The sequence below is a fragment of the Coptis chinensis genome, chromosome 8 (genome assembly GCF_015680905.1).
Source record: "Coptis chinensis isolate HL-2020 chromosome 8, ASM1568090v1, whole genome shotgun sequence".
NCBI lineage: Eukaryota > Viridiplantae > Streptophyta > Magnoliopsida > Ranunculales > Ranunculaceae > Coptis > Coptis chinensis.
The window spans coordinates 21,763,065-21,782,051 of NC_141463.1; the positions used below are offsets into that span (position 1 = coordinate 21,763,065).

General features: G+C 43.5%; 3 protein-coding genes across 3 annotated transcripts; 1 reads left to right on the plus strand and 2 right to left on the minus strand.

The window, feature by feature from the left end:
- Positions 1 to 3,166: 3,166 nt before the first annotated feature.
- Positions 3,167 to 5,374, plus strand: LOC147480496 (TPD1 protein homolog 1-like). Its single transcript, XM_086578166.1, has 3 exons — positions 3,167 to 3,567; positions 3,753 to 3,860; positions 4,032 to 5,374. Exons 1-3 carry the CDS (start codon positions 3,414 to 3,416, stop codon positions 4,331 to 4,333), a joined length of 564 nt encoding a protein of 187 aa, XP_086434292.1. The 5' UTR covers positions 3,167 to 3,413; the 3' UTR covers positions 4,334 to 5,374.
- Positions 5,375 to 12,859: 7,485 nt separating this feature from the next.
- On the minus strand, positions 12,860 to 13,594 carry LOC147480497 (uncharacterized). Its single transcript, XM_086578677.1, has one exon. The coding sequence runs from the start codon at positions 13,592 to 13,594 to the stop codon at positions 12,860 to 12,862; it is 735 nt and encodes a 244-aa protein (XP_086434803.1).
- Positions 13,595 to 15,413: 1,819 nt separating this feature from the next.
- On the minus strand, positions 15,414 to 15,839 carry LOC147480498 (uncharacterized). Its single transcript, XM_086578678.1, has one exon. The coding sequence runs from the start codon at positions 15,837 to 15,839 to the stop codon at positions 15,414 to 15,416; it is 426 nt and encodes a 141-aa protein (XP_086434804.1).
- Positions 15,840 to 18,987: the final 3,148 nt, after the last annotated feature.

The following is an 18,987-nucleotide window of genomic DNA, read 5'->3' on the forward strand; positions in this document are numbered from 1 at the left end:
CCACTCACTAAAGTATCAGACTCACTCGGGTCACAACACTCACTTGAGCAGCACGCTCACTCGAGCTCCAAAGCTACACATCGCCACCACTTCTCACTAATTGAGGACCTATACTTCTATGATCAATTCAGTGCAGCAATTCGAACTAGAATGCTCTCTTGAGCTGCTCTCTCAAGCTATAATCTTCTTACTAATTGAGGGCCTATACTTCAAGGATCAATTTAGTACATAAATTATGTCCAGAATGCTCTCCTGAACTGCTATCTTGAGCTACAATATCCTTCACTAACTGAGGACCTATATAGATATTATCAGTTCAGGATCATTTCCATACCATAACATACCAGGCCAATGAATGGGGCTTACATGTTAGAAACCTCCAAATTGTACCACTTAGTACACATACAGGTGGGAAACGCAATGATTTCACAAAAAAATTAAAATAAAAAAGAAGCACAAGGCCGTTTCCGGATTCAAAATGAGACATATTCGTGCTGGTCACGTGTTCTCGATCTTCTGTCTATTTTCAAGTCTCTTCAATTCTCTCAGTGACTTCAAAATAGGGGGTTGTGTAAGTACCTACTATTCATGTCAAATAAATATCAGACACGTGTCCATCACCAAAGACAATTAGCTCGTACTAAACGAACTATAAAGTCACCATCTCCAGCACGCTAGAACGAGTGACCAGAGCCATAGCTGATAAGATCATTATGTTACACTTAGTTCGTGGTCAACCAGGCAACCCAAGAGATAAGTCACCTTTAGTTACACATGAACACTAAAGATCATCAATGAATAGAGCACCAAAGGTGGATCTCATTCATTAGGCAATTAATGAAGCACAAAAAATCGGAAGATATAAAAACAAGGTGGTGACCAGACAAAAGAAGCGGGGAGGGGAGAGAGAGAGAGCTCCATGCTCACATTCTGTCAATCTCTAATCCCATCACTTAATTCCAATATGAACTACGTCTGACTTTATTCCAGTTCACCGGAAAACTGGATACATAGGCAGTTCGATCATTCGAACTCAGTCATAACATCATCTTCCCCAATCATCTAGATTCGTAAGGTCATGACCAAAACGCACCTTTACAGGTATATCATTTATTCCATAAAGGATTATCTCAAAAATATTTACGTTAGAATTTATTTTAAAAACATAATTCTTTCTAGTAATAATGGTTGCCAAACGGCCCCTTAGAGGTGTGTTTCCTTACTTTCATTTAACACTCAAAATCAACACAGAGTGACTCTCCAGGCCAAGATAGATCGAGGGGAAAAGTAGCTCTTAGAACCAATTTTATTTTTTAATCACTCAGAAGGACCAGGTAGATAAAATGTCAGGTATATCCTTGACGTGAAATTAAAAACGGCTCGAGTAGATGAAATGTCAAATATACCCCTGAAGCGAAATAATAAACGACTTGGCCCAACCGAAACAACCTGGTGTATATAGTATGAATAATCATTGTTCATAAATCATACCTCAACATAAGCTATGAAAAATCATTATTCATACCTCAACATAATGTGTGGTTAGTAAGAAGTATGAACAATCATTATTCACACCTGTTAGAGTATGAATAATCATTGTTCATACATCAACATGAGCTAATACGAATAGTGATTGTTCATACCTATTTGGGGGCGGGTTATGAACACTCATTGTTCATACCTATTTGGAGTATGAACAATCATTTATGAACAATCATTGTTTATATGAACACTCATTGTTCATACTTATTTGTAGTATGAACAATCATTATTCATACCTCGAACAATCATTGTTCATACATCAACATGGGGTATGAACAATCACTGTTAGTATAACAGTGATTGTTCATACCTATTTTTTTTTTTTTTGGGTTGGGGGGGGGGGGGGTATGAGCAATCACTATTCATATGAACACTCATTGATCATACCTTAACATGAGTTATGAACAATCACTGTTCATATGAACACTCATTGTTCATACCTTAACATGAGTTATGAACAATCACTGTTCATAAGTTCATACCTAAATATAATGTATAATTGGTAAGAACACATATTGGAGTATGAACAATGACTGTTCATATAGGCATGAACAATGATTGCTCATAGCTCAACATGAACTATGAATAATCATTGTTCATATATCAACATAGTGTATGAAGTATGTTCACCTATTTAGGTATGAACAATCATTGTTCATACAACAACATAATGTATGAATAATGAGTGTCCAAAATGACATAAAGAGTAAAATCGGAAAATATTTATTTCAAATCCAGGCTATTTGTCTTTACGAGTTATTTTCACCCGAAAATTGTCCTTGAGAATGATTTTAAAGAAACACTACTGATAGTGATTTTCACCGGAAAATGGGCCTTCGTACCAATTTCTTGCAAAATCAAATTTAACAACTTACACACTCAAAATTAAGTGTACTGTACCATTGGGCATGCTCTAATAAGGCATTTGTAACCATAGCTCGTGATTTCCAAGTGAATCTTAGAATTCCATATAATTTTCCTTTGTTTTGTTTTCCAAAACTTACAATTTTAAGTAAAAATTCCCAAATAAAATCATTCTCTATAGGTTACAAAAAGGTTTCTATTCCAAAGTAAAAAGTTCTGAAATTTTGGTATATAATGAATTCCACTCTAAAATCCTGGTTGCCAAACACACCCATAATGTTTTGTTTTCTTAAGAAATCGAAATAACATTCTCTAAGGGTCGAAAAATGTAAATTCTGAATTTTGGTCAGAATTCTGGCGTTTGAGATGTCGGAACTCGGCAATTCCAAAATCCTGAACTAGGATTGAAACCCAAAACAAGGACAAGTTAAGGCTCTCTAGTTCTAAAAACTGAAGTTGATGCCATTTGCTCCCTTGACAATTTTCTAAATGAAAATTAAAAAATAATTTTCAAAATAAAAAATGTCTATTTTTTTGTCAAAAAATAAAAATGAATATCAGTAGTTTAAAATGATCTGTTAAAAAAATAAAAAATAATCTGTCAACAACTACTAGAAGCTGGTTTAAAGTTTAAACTTCAAAATGATATCATGGTCACTTGGTCAGTCTCTAGTTTGTCCATCAAACAAACAGTGCGTGGTTTAAGCTATTAAACAACAGACAACATAGCCGTACAAATTGAATGAGGTAAACTCCTCACTCCTTCGGGTATGAAAAACACCTTTGGTATACAGTATACTGCATTTATTTTCTCTTGTCATTATCTTGGATGTGCTAGAATAAATTCAAGAAACTTTGTGACTTAAGAATGTCAAGAGTGAAAATATGGTTAGTCCTCTCCTGAGCCCTGCCTGCCTTCTATAACACTATTTGCAAAGCCTTGTCCATACCCTTCTTCCATTCTTCTATTCCATCATTGAAAATTTGCAAGTTGATTCATTCCGGATATGCGGATTGTTAGTGTGAGAAGCCAAAGTGCAAGATTGAAACATTTTATCATCTTCAACACAAACAGCACTATGAGAGCATTTCAAATTTTCTTTGTTTACTTGACGGTAGTTATTATTTTGTGCTGCAATATTGGACTACAATCTTCCTCAGGTACTGTTTTATACACAAATATCAGATCATGTACAAACTCTTTTGATACTCACTATTTAGCTTTTCCCCATATTTCTAGTGCATTTCACATGTTTCCTTGTTCTCTCAATAAAGAGTAACATTTATTATATTATTTGGAAAATCTGCTCAAAGGTGTAGTTATGCATCTACTTGTGTTCTCACAGGTGCTAGAGACATGTTTCTTCATCAAATTCAAACTGATAATCAGTCTACACCATCAACTCTAGATACAAATGCAGTTTATTCAAGGAACAGGAAACTTTTGATACATGGTAATGCATTATATTCCCCCGTTTGACTTTCATATATGATTGTGTTTTAATTTTCTAGAATAAAATTGTTTAAATGTTCTTACATCTATATATATCTACCACTTTTATTTGATATTTTTTACATTGTTTAATTTCTCAAATGGATTTTGTTTGTTTACATTTCTGTACCAGGTACCTGCACAAATAGAGACATAAGCATATCTCAGAGCAAAGATTCATCATCAGGAATTCCGCAGTACATAGTTCTCATTGTTAACACTTGTGTATCTGGTTGTGCGCCTTCAAATATCCATCTCCATTGTTCTTGGTTTGCTTCTGCAAGAATAGTAAATCCAAGAACCTTCAAAAGACTTTCTTATGATGATTGCTTAGTGAATCAAGGAAAACCATTGAAGACTAGTCAGATTATCCGTTTTACTTATTCCAACTCCTTCATGTACCCCCTTTCATTCAAGTATGCTAAATTTTGCTGAAACATAACAATCTCAACCCAAACGCACCTTGTTTGATTGATTCAAGAGGCCTCGTAATTCAAACCATAACCTTATCTTCAAAATACCATCCCAAATTCAAACATCCCCAAAACCAACATTCCAAAAGAAGAACAGCCATTGTCTTAATTAGCTTTTAACAGGCCTAAATCTGTAGCCAACCGAACCTACTTTTGTTGCTCTCTTCTTGTATACTATATTAGAGTTACTCTCTTTATGATCATAGTACTATTATGTCCTCAAAAGCATATTTGTTGACTGGTTGGTTCATGAAGTGGCGCAGATTCTGCTTCCTTTGCAGGGTTTGCTTTGCAGCATCTCTGTGTTCTTTTTCACCCTTGACCAACTTAAAGAGAGAGAATTTGAATGTAGCACTACTATAGCCCTTCTGTTTCTTTCATCTAGTCTTCCAGACCTGTAAGTTTTGTCGCATTTTTGCACTGGATGATTGGGACAATGCAGACAATGGGGTCAGCTTAGGTTGGCATGGGAGAACAAAAGACAACATATACGTGCAGCAGAAGAAATGAGGCGAAGATTCTATAACTGGTAATTTTGAATTAATTTCACATAAATTAGACTTATTTGACATTTTCTTGAATTTTATAAACCAAAGGAGGGATTTGAAATATAGCAGTCGATCAGTTTTGCTCTTTAAAGTCTTACACATTGGCATCAAAGCACACCATTGGCAGGATAATTTTTTAGAAGTACGGCAAATGAGAAGGATCACAGTTTTGGCAACTTACTTGCGGGGGTACAAGTGGTATTTCCTTGCATGAAAATAGGGCGTTGATTTTGGCCTGTCAGGCCTTGTAATGAGGGAGCTTCTTTGGGAATGAACTGAAGGGTATGGCCATGATCAAGAAGATATGGGGGTTTTTTGTACTTGTTGTTGTAAATGTGGGAAGAACAAAAAGTGGGATTACATTGTTCCACACTTCCACACCAAATCTTTCTTCTTATGTACTGAAACTTTTGATATATTCTTGAATGTACAAGATCAAAATATATTCCTCCACAGTTTGAGACTATGACCAATTACTATCATTTTGATTTTTTAGTTCTTTATAAAAAAACTTCCCATTTTAGTTTATATACAATTGACAGGCACATGGTTTGGAATGAATGTATGTCAGGCTGTAGTCACACTCTGATGTCGAAATACTACACCAATAAATTCCATGTAGCATAGTTTTTTTTTGACTGAGTTAGTTGATGAGCCATCAGTCCATCACATATTGACGTAATTTTAGTAATTGGGCTTCATAATTTTTTGCACACATGGGCCAAGTCCAATGACAAAAAATCTACTCAAATGTTTGAGTCTTTGAGCTCAACTTCTGGGCCAATAGCACCCATAGGCCGAGTCTTATTAGACTTTCTTTCTTCATTTGGGCCACAGTAATCTATCACATCTGATGTTTGAGCTTTGTTGTACTACAAAGTATGCTTTGTGGTTTGGGTTTTAGGGGTAAAAAAAATTGAGAAGGCAAGTTGATTTCGACTTGCAAATGAACGTGAAATCTACATATATTTTATATTTGTTTTTGTTGGATGTGAGGTGCTGTGGTGTAGTCGGTTATCACGTCAGTCTTACACACCGAAAGTCCCCAGTTCGAGCCTGGGCAACCACCATTTGAAATTTGAAATGTAATACTAGTTTATGTTTTTGCTTAATGGAAAATATTACACAGCAGAATCTCTGGTTTGAAGCAGTTTTGATCATAGTTCGTTAGTATTACTCCGAAAAATTCGCGTAAATGAATAAAAATGTTGCATTTTTGAAAACCAATGTGTAATTCATATTTTCTAGTGTTGTGAGGCCGGCAGGGCCCCCATCCTATGGTCCAAAAAGGTTATCAAGTTTCACCGTGCTTGTGACATGGCGAATCTAAGGGCTTCTGAGGTGTGGGTCGTTTAATAGTGTGGAACAAGAGTGTTGTATCATTATTGAAGTCAACAAATACGGCTGAGCTTTTTGGCTTCGGTTGGGCAGACTTTGGTTGGGGTGTGGGCGGTGGGGGGAGGGGAGTACCGTATGGCACACGCAAAATCTAGTAAAGCAACTGTATGAACAAAAATTCTCACCTCTAAGAACCTAAGTCGTGGTTTTATTCATTCCCTTTTCACTCTTTTTTTCTCCTCCTGCTTTCTTTCTCACTGTTTCTTTTTATATCACCACTCCTTCCCTTTCATCCTTTGATCTGCCTCCCATCCTTCGGTCCACCCTTGCACACCTGTCCTCTAAGGGTTCTGCGTCCCCGTTTCTGTACCCCTCGTTCTTTCCCCTTTAAGTTGCCACTTCTTTGACGTTGACCGCACTTTTCTCACTTGCCTTTGTACGGCCTGTTCTCTTTCAAGGTGTCGTGGTCACGATCCAGTGCTTCAGGCCTCTACTTTCTTACTCTACTTCGGGCCAGCTGGCATGCCACCTCAGTGGTCGTAAAATAGGCTGATACAGATGCCCCCTCTCGGGCCGCAGATATAAACGGATTCGCGGCCGAGACTCAACAGCTGGCAGCCTACCTAGTTGTCTTGTCACCAATCAACCATTCAAACCCTTCTGACAACCACGTTACCTCTTGCCTAGACCTCCGAGCCCTTGCCATGCGTCCCTAGGCATGTGCCCTACGGCGCACGCCCAACTATCCCTGTCTCTTCGATTCTTGCGATGCCACGCGTTTACCCCTGAATGGCCCTCTTTGCCACATGCGTGCTCCCTTTTATTACTTTCCCCTTGACTTATCAAATCCCACCCAAACACCCTCATTATGCACCCCTCCATCTTCACAACTCTTCACTTTTCTTTTCACACCCTGCCTTCTCATTTTCCATCACTCCATTTTTCTTTCGTTTCCTTCCTTGTGAGTACCTTGCTTCTGTCCTGCTCTCACCGGTGAAGCTACCCTTGCATGCCGCTTCCGCTCCACTTGGCGATTGCTTTCCTTATTCAGGTTTGCGTATGCACCCCTTAGTCTCCTTTTTAGTGTAAGTTCGCTGGTCAAGTTTAAATTTCTTTTCCTCTTTTTTTTTTTTTTTTTTTATTTTATTTATTATTTATTTTTTTGTCTATCTCTTTTCTCTCGTCTTTCATTCATCCTCCCCTTCGTTAGGTACCCATCATCACTCTTATCCCCCTTCTTGTCCTGTCCATTCCATTTTAGTACCATGTCTGGCTCCTAGTCTGGTGGCTCCTCCACTTCCAGATCTACCAGATCTGCGTCCCTGACCTCCCGATCAGCCGGCTCTTCCGCCGAATCTGGATCTTCTGGCCCCTCTGCAGACCACCTAGAATCCCTTTCCAATGAGTCAACCCCTACGGCCGCTACCCCGTCAACCTCCAGTAGATCCTCCGCGCTACCTCCCCCTCCATCTCACTATCGCAGACTAAATTTGGCCACTGTGCAGGCTGCATACGATATCCCTGAGGACGTGGTCTTAGAACATGTGCCCGGGGTCACTCACTTTCCCCATCTAGTACCACCGCGGCCTGGGTTTTTGGTAGCAACCGTGGGGCAAATAGCGGCTGGTCTCCGCTTCCCCTTGTCCTTGTTAGATGTTGAAGTTTGCAACCACTTTAACATTCTGCCGTGTCAAGGCATCGCTAAGTTTTGGTGAATTATGTACGCCGCCAACCATTACAATACAACGAATACCCTGCGGATTAGCCTTCAGGACATTACTTCCCATTATTTTATCAAGAAAAGCACCAAGTTTGGGAGTGTGGGGTATCAATCTTTCTACGTGCGTCCGCGGAAGAAGTCGTTTGTTATCCGCGTCACCACCTCTGACAAGGTTTGGCATCACTACCCCTATATGTGTCTGGGAACTTCCTTTCCACTGATCTTCCCCCTGAACTGTCCTTGAGGCATTCCCATGTTCTCCACCGCGGTGAGTGCAGTCGGTTGCTTTGTTTGCTTCATACGTGGTCCTCACCTTGACATAGTCTAGGGGATAGCCAGTGTTTTCTCTGAGATTTTCAACAGACTCCGCGAGCTCTACGGGATGCCGGTGGCGTCCCTCGGCATTGACCCTGACAAAGGGAGTCTGCTCCTCCGAGACCCTTCCCTTAAGGACATTAGCCAATATCGCGGCCCTCTATACCTTCTGCCCCCGCCCAAAGAGAGGAAACCCAAACCATCTCCCCCTAAAAGACGGAAAGTAAAGGCTCCAGTCCATCGGTCTTTCGGGTATACCATGAAGATCTCCCATAGCCAAGCTCTCGCCCGGAAGGCCGCCGCCTCTCAGACTTGTAAGCCCTCAGTTGGCTCTTCCTCAATCCCCCCTGGCACAATCCCCAGGTCTTATTCTTCCATAGCTGATTGGGAAGACGATTTTGCCCCCCTTGCAGGCACTTCCGACAATATAGATGTTACCAAACTCAAGCTTTGGGAAAGTGATTCTGATGGCGAGGTGCCCAACAACACAGCGGCTAAGGGCCCTCCTGCCAAGAAGGCCAAGACCGCCTCTCCCAGTGCCCCCACTCCTACCTCCCGACCAGCATCACCGCATGTCTCCTCCCGCCGCACCGGCAAAGAGGCGGTTATAGGAACCATTACGGTCGTATCGAATGACTACGAACTGCGAAACACCATGCGCAGTGGAATAAAGGTGTTCACAGTTTGGTTAGAAATTCATACCTTTTAATCAGCTGTGATAACTCTGAGAATCCAAGCTCTATGAAATCAACAACCTCTTGATTTTTTGTTGTATTCCTATCCTTAGAATGGACGTTGTGTGGGCAACGATCTACTAACCCTTTCTTTCTCTCTTTCTTTGTCTCTCTTTTCCAATCAAAATGAATAGTGAATTTGGTCAGGAGAGAAGGGTTTCTATTTATAGGCTACAATAGAAACCATGAGGAGAAATTAGGGTTGGGCCTCCTGACGGGCTTGGGCTTCCCATGTTCACCCATAAGACACAACCTAAGTCCGTCAACAAATGGCTTATTCCACTAAAGGCCATTGTTGCACTACCGCCCTAATCCCAAATTATGTGTTACGTTTATAGGCTCCATATTATATGCTCGTTGATCTCCTAGTGTTTAAGATATCGAATGCCCGTTGATTAAGTTAAGTTACTGACAACTACATTAATCAAATTCTTATGTCCTTGAGTAGTACCACTCAACCTCATTGTCATGTCGGATTAAATTTACCTGCAGGGTTTATATGACAATCCTTATGAGCTCCTCAAGGGGACATCATCAGCCCGACTTCCTGCGGGTCACAAATTCCTTCTATAATCAGCAACACACCTTACATACAATGTTATTACCCAATCCATCGAGTTTGTTGATTCACAAATGAATCTCACTCATTGATGATTTAAAGCAATGTACAATGCATGTAAGTGCCCGTTATTATATCCGGATTAAGAGGACAAACATCCATAATAACAGAGGTGTTTGTTCTCTTATATAGTCAGTATAAAGAGAAACAATCTCACTTGGTCCTGTTCAATACACACAAAGTGTACTAGTGTAATCCTGTAGTCAAGATAGACTAATACCAGATTATACTACAATCGTTCCAATGGTTTGTCCAGATCCATCTAAGTTGTGAACATTTACTTATACTTTATAAGGTATTGATGATATGATCTTCTGTGTGTCACCACACACCATATCATTTACAACATAAAGTATTAGATGCATGGATATATAACTAATAACATATATAATATGCATAACATTTGCCCATATGATTCTCATTCGAAATATGAAGAATTAGAGTTAATACAAAAGTAATGTTTTTAGTATATAACCCTATCAGCAGTCCCCATTGGTCCCCTGCCCGCATGGCCTGCAGAAATCTGGCATCCTTAGTTCAAGGCTAGAGACCGCGACGTCACCACTCGCGACTCCGCACTAGATAATCCAGCAGTGGCTGCGTCCCTCTTCTTCAGTTCCCATCTCCATAGGGATCAAGTTTATGGGGATTCTGGCTCCTTCGCTTCCCATCGGGCTGCGATGTACACGGGCTGGGAAAGGGTATGGTCCCCATCCTTTTCCTTTCCTTCTTTGCTGCTTACCTCTTTTTTTTCTAACTTTGCCTTTATGTTCAGCTGAGCCTGGACGTGGGTTACGTGATTCGTGGGCTAACCAACACCCTGGACGTGTTTGAATCTATGAAGGCCGAGATCCACGGGCCGGTAGGGTGGAAAGCGAAATACGCCAACCGAGAAGGAAAGAGATGACGCCCGTCTTGCGACCCTCAATCATCACAAGGAGCTCCAGCGCGCATAGCAAGTCTATAGGAACTATGTGGCCAGCGTCACCTCACAGCTGGAGAGTCAGAGGGAGGCCGATAAAGCCGCCACTCAGGCTGACCTGGAGCGGTCATTGAAAGATGCCACTGAACACTTCAAGGCTCTAGTCGACAAGAAGATCGCCTGAGAACTGAACCATCACTTGGAAGCTCTAACTGCCGCCAGACGTCTTCTCCCTGACCGGTCTCCTGCTTTGGCTCCCACCGACTCTGCGGCCATCTCCCCTGCTCTTGAGATGGAAGCCGCTGGTACTCTTGGGGTGTCAACATCTCCCATTAATGTGGATGAATCCACCGAAGCGGTGGAGGAGGGTGGCCTGCAAGCAGACACCTCGGGCAATTCAAAATGAAGCATACTTGGATTTCTCTCTGTCTATTAGCTTAGCATGATGCACAGTTTAAATGTGATCTTTGATGATCTGACTTTATGTTATAACCCCTGGATCTGGATTTCTGGGTAGCCCCAGCAGACCACGGTGGGCCTCAGTTGCTTGTTCAACACTCGTTTGGTGGAAAATCATCGCAATCAATACATTCATCTTTTTGTAGTTGTGTTGCAATCCCTCCCTATTTACTTATTGCCTTGTTCCAGACTGACACTTGCACATGTCATAAGCGTCCCATAGAAGGATTGGGGACGTTTGGTTTGCCCCCAAGTTTACTTTGGTGATGTTGGGGGCCGCTGAGTGTGCCCGGGCTACTCAGCTTGCCCACAAGTTAACCGTGGAGATGTTGAGGGCTGCTGAGTATGCCCGGGCCACTCAGCTTGCCCCCATGTTGACTAAGGAGAGGTTGAGGGCCGCTGAGTTTGCCCGGGCCACTCAGCTTGCCCCCAAGTTGATCGTGGAGATGTTAAGAGCCGTTGAGCATGCCCGGGCCACTCCGCGTGCCCCCAAGTTGACCGTGGAGATGTTGAGGGTTCTGAATATGCTCGGGCCACTCAGCGTGCCCCCAACTTGACCGTGGAGATATTGAGGGCCGCTGAGTATGCTTGAGCCACTCAGCGTGCCCCCAAGTTGACCGTGGAGATGTTGAGGGCCACTGAGTACGCCCGGGCCACTCAGCTTGCCCCCAAGTTGGCCATGGAGATGTTGAGGGTCGCTTAGTATGCCCGAGCCACTCAGTTTGCCCCCAAGTTGATCGTGGAGATGTTGAGGGCTGCTGAGCATGCCCGGGCTACTCAGTGTGCCCCCAAGTTGACCCTGGAGATGTTGAGGACCGCTGAGTATGCCCGAGCCACTCAGCGTGTCCCCTAAGTTGACCGTGGAGATGTTGAGGGCCGCTGTGTATGCTTGGGCCACTCAGCTTGCCCCCAAGTTGACTTAAGAGTTCCTATTGAGTTTGGAACCCCCTGTCCGCTGCCCCTGGCCTAATCCACACATGAACGGATGCACACTTATCAGATGGAGGAAATTTGCTATTGCTTTCATTAGCATAGTAGCTAACTCAAAATATCATTACAAGGCTTGAATGAAGCAAATACAATTTTCTTTAATTAAAAACACTAACGACAAAGTTACTCATGGAATTCCTTTAACATCTTGATGTTCCACGACCGCTTGATGCTCTCCCCTTGGAGCGTCTACAACCTATAGGTCCCGGACATTCCATCATCCACCACGGTGTAGGGTCCCTCCCAGTTGGGTCCCAACTTCCCGTCTGTCTCTTCCTTGGTGGCTGGGGTCACCCTCCGAAGCACCCGATTGCCAACCTTAAACTTCCGCGGCTTTACGCACTTGTTATACTGTCTCTGCAACCTCCGGTGGTACTCTTCCAGTCTAATGCGCGCGGCGTCTCTTCTTTCCTCTGTAAGGTTCAGTTCCCGGGCCAATATTTTCTCATTAACCCCTGCTTCCACGACCTTGGTTCTAGTTGTTGACGCCATCATTTCCATAGGGATCATTGCCTCTACCCTATAAGCCATCGCGAACGGGGATTCTCCTGTAGATGTCCGCGGTGTCGTGTGGTATGCCCACAGCACATGATATAACTCATCTGCCTAACATTCCTTGTGTTCCTCCAGATTTTTCTTTAGGTTATCCATGATCACTTTGTTTGAAGACTCTGCCTGCCCATTCCCCTCTAGATGGTAAGGGGCTGAAAAACCTTGCTTCACTTTGAAGGCTTGGAGGAAGGCTCTCACCTTCCCCCCTGTGAACTGGGTTCCGTTGTCCACGATGATGGTGTGCGGTAGTTCAAATCTGCATATTATATTCTCCCACAAGAATTTTCTCACCTATTCCTCCTTCACCTGCTGCAGAGCCACACCCTCAACCCATTTTGTAAAATAATCAGTCGCGGCTAGCATAAACCTCCTTTTCCTGCTGGCCATAGGCAAAGGTCTGACAACATCCAATGCCCACATAGCGAACGGCCATGGGCTAAAGACCTTGTGCAGCAGTTCTGCAGGCGCGTGCATCAGTGGCGCGAAGATCTGGCATTTCTGGCATCTTTGGGCATACTCAGTTGTATCTCTCTTAATGTGGGACCAAAAGTACACCTGTGATAGCAACCGGTGAGTGGTTATCCTTCCGACCGACTGGCTTCCACAATCTCTTTCGCGAACCTCACCCAACACCTCTTGCACCTTCTGTGGTCCCAGGCATTTCAGGAGCGGTCCACTGACACTCTGCTGATATAACTCACCATCTAGAAGGACATATCTTTGTGACCTCTGTTCCATTCTCCTCCTTTCCCCCTTGTCCTCTATTTCTATCCCCAAAAGGTAACTCTTGATGGGTTCCATCCATCCATGTTGTTGCTCCATAGTCAAACACATCCCCTCGTCCTCTGCAGTGCTTGGTTTGCTCAGCACCCTGACTTCAATAGATCTACCTTCTGTCCCAGGGAGTACCGCGGCAACATACACCAAGGCGTCGGCGTGTCTATTCTCTCCCCGGCCTAGGTGAGCAAAACTGACTTTCGCGGATTCTCCTGCCTTTCTCCGTAATACCTCTAAATACTTTTCCATCCTAGGGCACCGCGCCGCAAATCCTCTATTGACTTGACATATTACCAAATTTGAATAAGAATATACTGTTAGTTCACGCACACCCAAGTCCTTGGCCAAATCCATCCCCACTATCATTGCCTCATATTCAGACTCATTGTTTTAAGCCGTAAAACCCAATTTCATTGATAACTCTAGGCGAGTATTCTCTAGGGTGACCAACACCACCCCAATGCCATTACCCATGTCGGTAGCGGACCCGTCTGCGAAGACTCTCCATCCATTTTGCATGTCCCAAGGGTCTAGGGGGTTGTGGTTTTGGTCCGCCTCCAGATTGCCTGGGCCTTCTCCGCGGTCCTGGTTTGGAATTTAATGTCATACGAACTAAGCAGCATAGCCCATTTTAACATTCTCCCGGATTTCTCTACCTTTAATGCCTGCTTGAGTGGCAAGTTGGTCACCACTACCACTGAATGAGCATCGAAGTAAGGTTTCAACTTGAGTGCAGAGAAGATCAGAGCCAAGGCATACTTTTCAATCCTACTATACCTTGTTTCGACGTCCAACATTGTTTTGCTCTGGAAGTACACCGACCTCTCTGTCTTGCCCACCATCCTTATCAACACTGAACTAATTGCACACTCTGGCACCCCCAGGTATAAATACAGCTTCTCCCCCTGCCCTGGCCACGATAGTATCAGGGCCTTGCCCAAATATTCTTTCAATTCCTGAAAAGCCCTCTCAATGCCTTGGTCCACTGAAAGTCAGTCGTCCTCCTTAATAGTAAGTACAAGGGTTAGCACTTATCACCCGAGGACTTGGATATAAATCTATTGAGTGCTGCGACCCTACCAGCCAGCCTCTAAACCTCCTTCACATTCTGCGAAGATGGCATTTCCAAGAAAGCTCTAATCTGGTCCGGGTTCACCTTTATGTCGTGGTATGTGACTATGTACCCCAGGAACTTTTCAGATGTTACCCCAAACGTAAACTTCTCTGGGTTCAACATCAGCTTGTGTCTCCACAGTATAGAGAATGTCTCCTTCAGACCCTCCAAATGTTCCTCTTCAGTTATACTTTTTTCTACCATGTCATCTATATAGATCTCCATCTTCTTTCTGATTTTAGTCTCGAAAATCTTCTCCCCCACTCGCTAAAAGGTGGCCCCCACATTCTTTAGACCAAAAGGCATTCTGGTGTAACAGTACGTTCCTCCTTCCACTATGAACGCTGTCTTTTCTTGGTCCGGGCCGTACATCACCACCTAGTTGTAGCCCATGGACGCGTCCATAAATGAAAAGAACTTATACTCCGCGGTCCGGTCCACCAGGTTATCTATCCATGGCATCGAGTAACAATCCTTTGGACATTCCTTGTTAACGTCTGTGAAATCCATCCACATTCTTACTTTCACATTCTTTTTCGGTACCGCTACCACGTTCGACAGCCATTCAGTAAACTTGCATTCGCGGATGATTCCAGTATCTTTCAACTTCTTCACCTCCTCTCGGATTCCCTATGCATACTGAGGCTTCATACTCCTCATTTTCTGCTGGACTAGGCAGGCACCTTCCCGCATATGCAGTCTATGACATGCGAACTCTGGATCCAACCCCACCAAGTCCTCGATCGTCCACGCAAATACATCGCTATTCTCAATTAGCAAGGCAACCAATTTCCTTTTCCAATTCTCTGACAAACTGGTCCCTACATTTATAAACTTCTCCTCCTCTGTTACCCCGATGTTCACGACCTCAATCTCGTCCATTGTCTTGCCCCCGACGAGCGGCCTTTTCTCTCCAATCGCGGTCTATAATTGCTATGCTAGCTTGTCCCCTGTCTATGGCGCCTCTTTACTAGGTGCGTGGCTCAGACCCCTTGCTGTCACCTGGTGGATGTTCTGTGCCGTGACCTGATCGCCCCTTATCTTGTACATCCCTCCATTCGTCGGGAAGCGGATCACTTGGTAATACGTCGACGGAACTGCTTTCATCTTATGAATCCATTTTCTTCCCAGGATCGCATTGTATTGTGAGTTAGTATCCACTACCAGGAATCGGGTGAAAGTGGTCACCGGCTCTGCGGTCACCGATAGTACTAGTTCCCCTAATGGCTCAGTCATGCTACTGTTGAACCCGAACAAGTTGGTCTGAGAGGGCTTTATCTGCTTTCTTTCTATGCCCATTTCTTCCATCGCACTCTGAAATAGCAAATCCACTGAACTCCCACAGTCTATCAGCACCCTTTTCACCATGTAATTCCCCATCGTTATGGTAATCACCAGCGCATCCTCATAAGGCGAGCTCACCGACTCCAGATCCTTTAGAGTGAATTATATTCTGTGATTCCCTTTGCCACCTCCTGGAACTAGCGGCGGATTACTCACAACTTCATTTATCTGTTGTAGACTAGCTATCTTCCTTACCTTATCTCGGTGGGCATTCCTCCCCAGCGTTTCACCACTGAAAATAACATTTATCGTGCCCAGGATTCGAGCCACGGCAGGAACCCTTTCGATCGGCTGCACTTCCTTGACATGCTCCTTCAGCTGTCCTCTCCCAATCATTCTCTCTACTAACCATTGTAAAGCAAAGCACTCATTGGTAGCGTGATTTCTGACCTGATGATACGCACAAAACGACTTTCCCTCTAACTCCTTAGGCGAGCTCCGCGGTTCTTTGTAGTGCCGCTGTCCCTTGATTAGTAGCAGGATTTCCTCCAACGGCTTGTTCAGTGGAGTTAAGTCTATTTTGCGGTAAGGCTTTCTCTCCCTGTATTCCCTTCGGGCTTGGTCTCTGCCTCTCTCCGCTCTCTGTGTCTCCCCTATGTAAGTTCCCCCGTCTCTTGCCGCGGCCCTGTCCCTGTCTTTCCTGTCCTTTGCGGCCACGGCGTGCACTGGCTTGTCGGGTTTCTTGTGTTCCTTACTGTTTCTCTGCAAAATGTCCTCATATCTGATGTATCTCTCTACCTTCAAGTACAAAGCGTGCAAGGTGGTAACTTTGATCTTAGATACTGATTCATGCACCCGGGTTCCTTGCTTCAATCCATGCTGGAATGCTATGACCGCGGTGCGCTCATCCAAATTTTCCACCCTCAACATTTCTTCTTTAAATCTACACAAGAAGTCTCTAAGCGTCTCGGCGGACTTCTGCTTGACATTAAAGAGATTTGCTACATCAACTACCCTCTTCTTCTGATGGATGAAGTGATTCACAAAAGCTTGTTCCAATTCCTCAAACCTTTATATACTCCGCGACGCCAACCGATAATACCAATCGGATGCTCCCCCTTCCAGATTGGCAGGGAACATCATGCAACGGAGTCCGTCATACTTTGCCTCTTGCCACAGCGGCATGTGCTACCTGAAGTGATGCAAATGGTCAGCCGGATCTCCTTTTCCATCGTACCTTTCAAACCACAGTTACGTGAACTTCTTGGGTACCTCAGAATTCCAGACTGAGTCAACAAGTGGATTCTGATTTAGGCTATCCACCACCTTCTTGGTTGTGCCGTGTTTCTCCTTTTCCACCGCACGGTTAGCCTCTCTGTCTCTTTCGATCATAGCCTGCACCATTTCCATGGTAATGCCTCCTGCATGGTTCGCCCCGATTGCTTGAGGAAGTTCCTCGCTTTGCACTTCCACTTCACTACCCGTTGGTACCGTTGTTTCCACTCCCCCCTGAGTGTCTTCTCTTTCTCTCCTCAACTCATCATTCTCTTCCCTAAGTCTACTTACCTCCTCTTGAAGCAACCTAGTCGCCTCATCCACCGAATCTTCAACCTCCTCTTCCCCCACCTCTATGTTTTCCACACTCACCGTTTCATTTGGAACGGCCTCCTCCCTCCTCGGTCTTCCTCTACCTCGTCCTCTCCCTCTTCCTCTACCTCTTCCTCTCTTAGCTGGAGCCATGTTCCGTAATTTTCCCTTCTTCCCAAGTCATGGACCTACCTCTTCCCCACATACGGCGCCAAATGTATGAACATAAATTCTCACCTCTAAGATCCTAAGTCTCGGTTTTTTTCACTCCTATTTTTTTCTCCTCCTGCTTTCTTTCTCACTGTTCCTTTTTATATCACCACTCCTTCCCTTTCATCCTTTGATCTGCCTCCCATCCTTCAGTCCACCCTTGCACACTTGTCCTCTTAGGGTTCCGCTGCCCCGCTTCTGTACCCCTCATTCTTTTCCTTTTAAGTTGCCACTTCTTTGACTTTTCCCTCACTTTTCTCACCTGCCTCTGTACGGTCTGTCCTCTTTCAGGGTGCTGTGGTCACGATCCGGTGCTTCGCGCCTTTACTTTCTTACTGTACTTCGGGCCAGCTGGCATGCCACCTCGGTGGTCGTAAAATAGGCTGATACAGCAACAAAACATGTTTTTATTATAGATAAAATCTAAGTTTTAGTATGTGCATGATCTCAAAGTGTTACGAATTGTGCAGAATCTCGATTTATACATGAATACTTTCCGCATCGAATTTAACAATATTTTTGTGCTGAATTTTTATCGAAAACTTGTGCATTACCTTGAATTATACACGTTTGACCCCTCATAGAATTTTTGTTATGGGGTTGATCTTGTATCGTACATGATGGGGTTGATCTTGTATCATACATGATGGTGCAAACTTGCAATGAACAAAGTTCTGTAGCACTTACCAAACCTCATTCAATTTGGACATCAGCTTGATGTCAATGATGTGATATTGCCATAAGCTACTATCAAGATACAAAGATGCTCAACTCAATCAACTTAGGGATGGGTTAACTAGTATTACCCCCCACAAAAAAAAAATCAAATTGGGTTGACTTTTTTTTTTTTTGTGTATTTCGGGGATCCTAATTGGCTCATCTACTGGGGGTAATACCCGTTGACCCATCAACTTAACATAACAGCTCTGTGTAGCTTGCCCTTTATACTTACATATGTAAGCAGAGGAGGGAGTGGCATAGGAAGCAACTTCATTTCTTAAATGAGGGGATTTACCCTCCTGAACCTACTCCCTCCCTCGCCTTAAATTTTTTCTGTTTCACCCACCAATCACCATTATGCTATGTTTGGGACGTCACATGGTCGTACTTGATCAGATGTGCTTTTAATTGTTCACACATTTTCTAATAATTGAATAGGTTTAAAAATGCGACTAGTGCCTAGTTATATATCTATTTGCCTAAGCCACATGCCCCACGTTCTCACAACATGGATCTTCCCTTGCAAAAGCTAGTGATCATGAGGAGTTAAGCCATTGATCGAGGTGTCTGTTGAGTTTTTTTTTTGCTACGTGAGTAGATTGTATTGATATGTTGAAATATACCTAAGTACATTACACATCAGTTTAGTTGAAGAAGAGGACTACATCATTGTAAATAGCATATGTTTCCTGCTAGGTAGGTCCCATATACATTTACCAATCATATG

Excerpts from the sequence above, each read along its gene's own strand:
- LOC147480496 (XM_086578166.1), top strand. The coding sequence starts at position 3,414 with ATGCGGATTGTTAGTGTGAGAAGCCAAAGTGCAAGATTGAAACATTTT. Across the intron at positions 3,568-3,752 it reads TGGACTACAATCTTCCTCAG|GTGCTAGAGACATGTTTCTT; the intron begins GTACTGTTTTAT and ends GTGTTCTCACAG. Across the intron at positions 3,861-4,031 it reads CAGGAAACTTTTGATACATG|GTACCTGCACAAATAGAGAC; the intron begins GTAATGCATTAT and ends TTTCTGTACCAG.
- LOC147480497 (XM_086578677.1), bottom strand. The coding sequence starts at position 13,594 with ATGGAAAAGTATTTAGAGGTATTACGGAGAAAGGCAGGAGAATCCGCG.
- LOC147480498 (XM_086578678.1), bottom strand. The coding sequence starts at position 15,839 with ATGGGGAATTACATGGTGAAAAGGGTGCTGATAGACTGTGGGAGTTCA.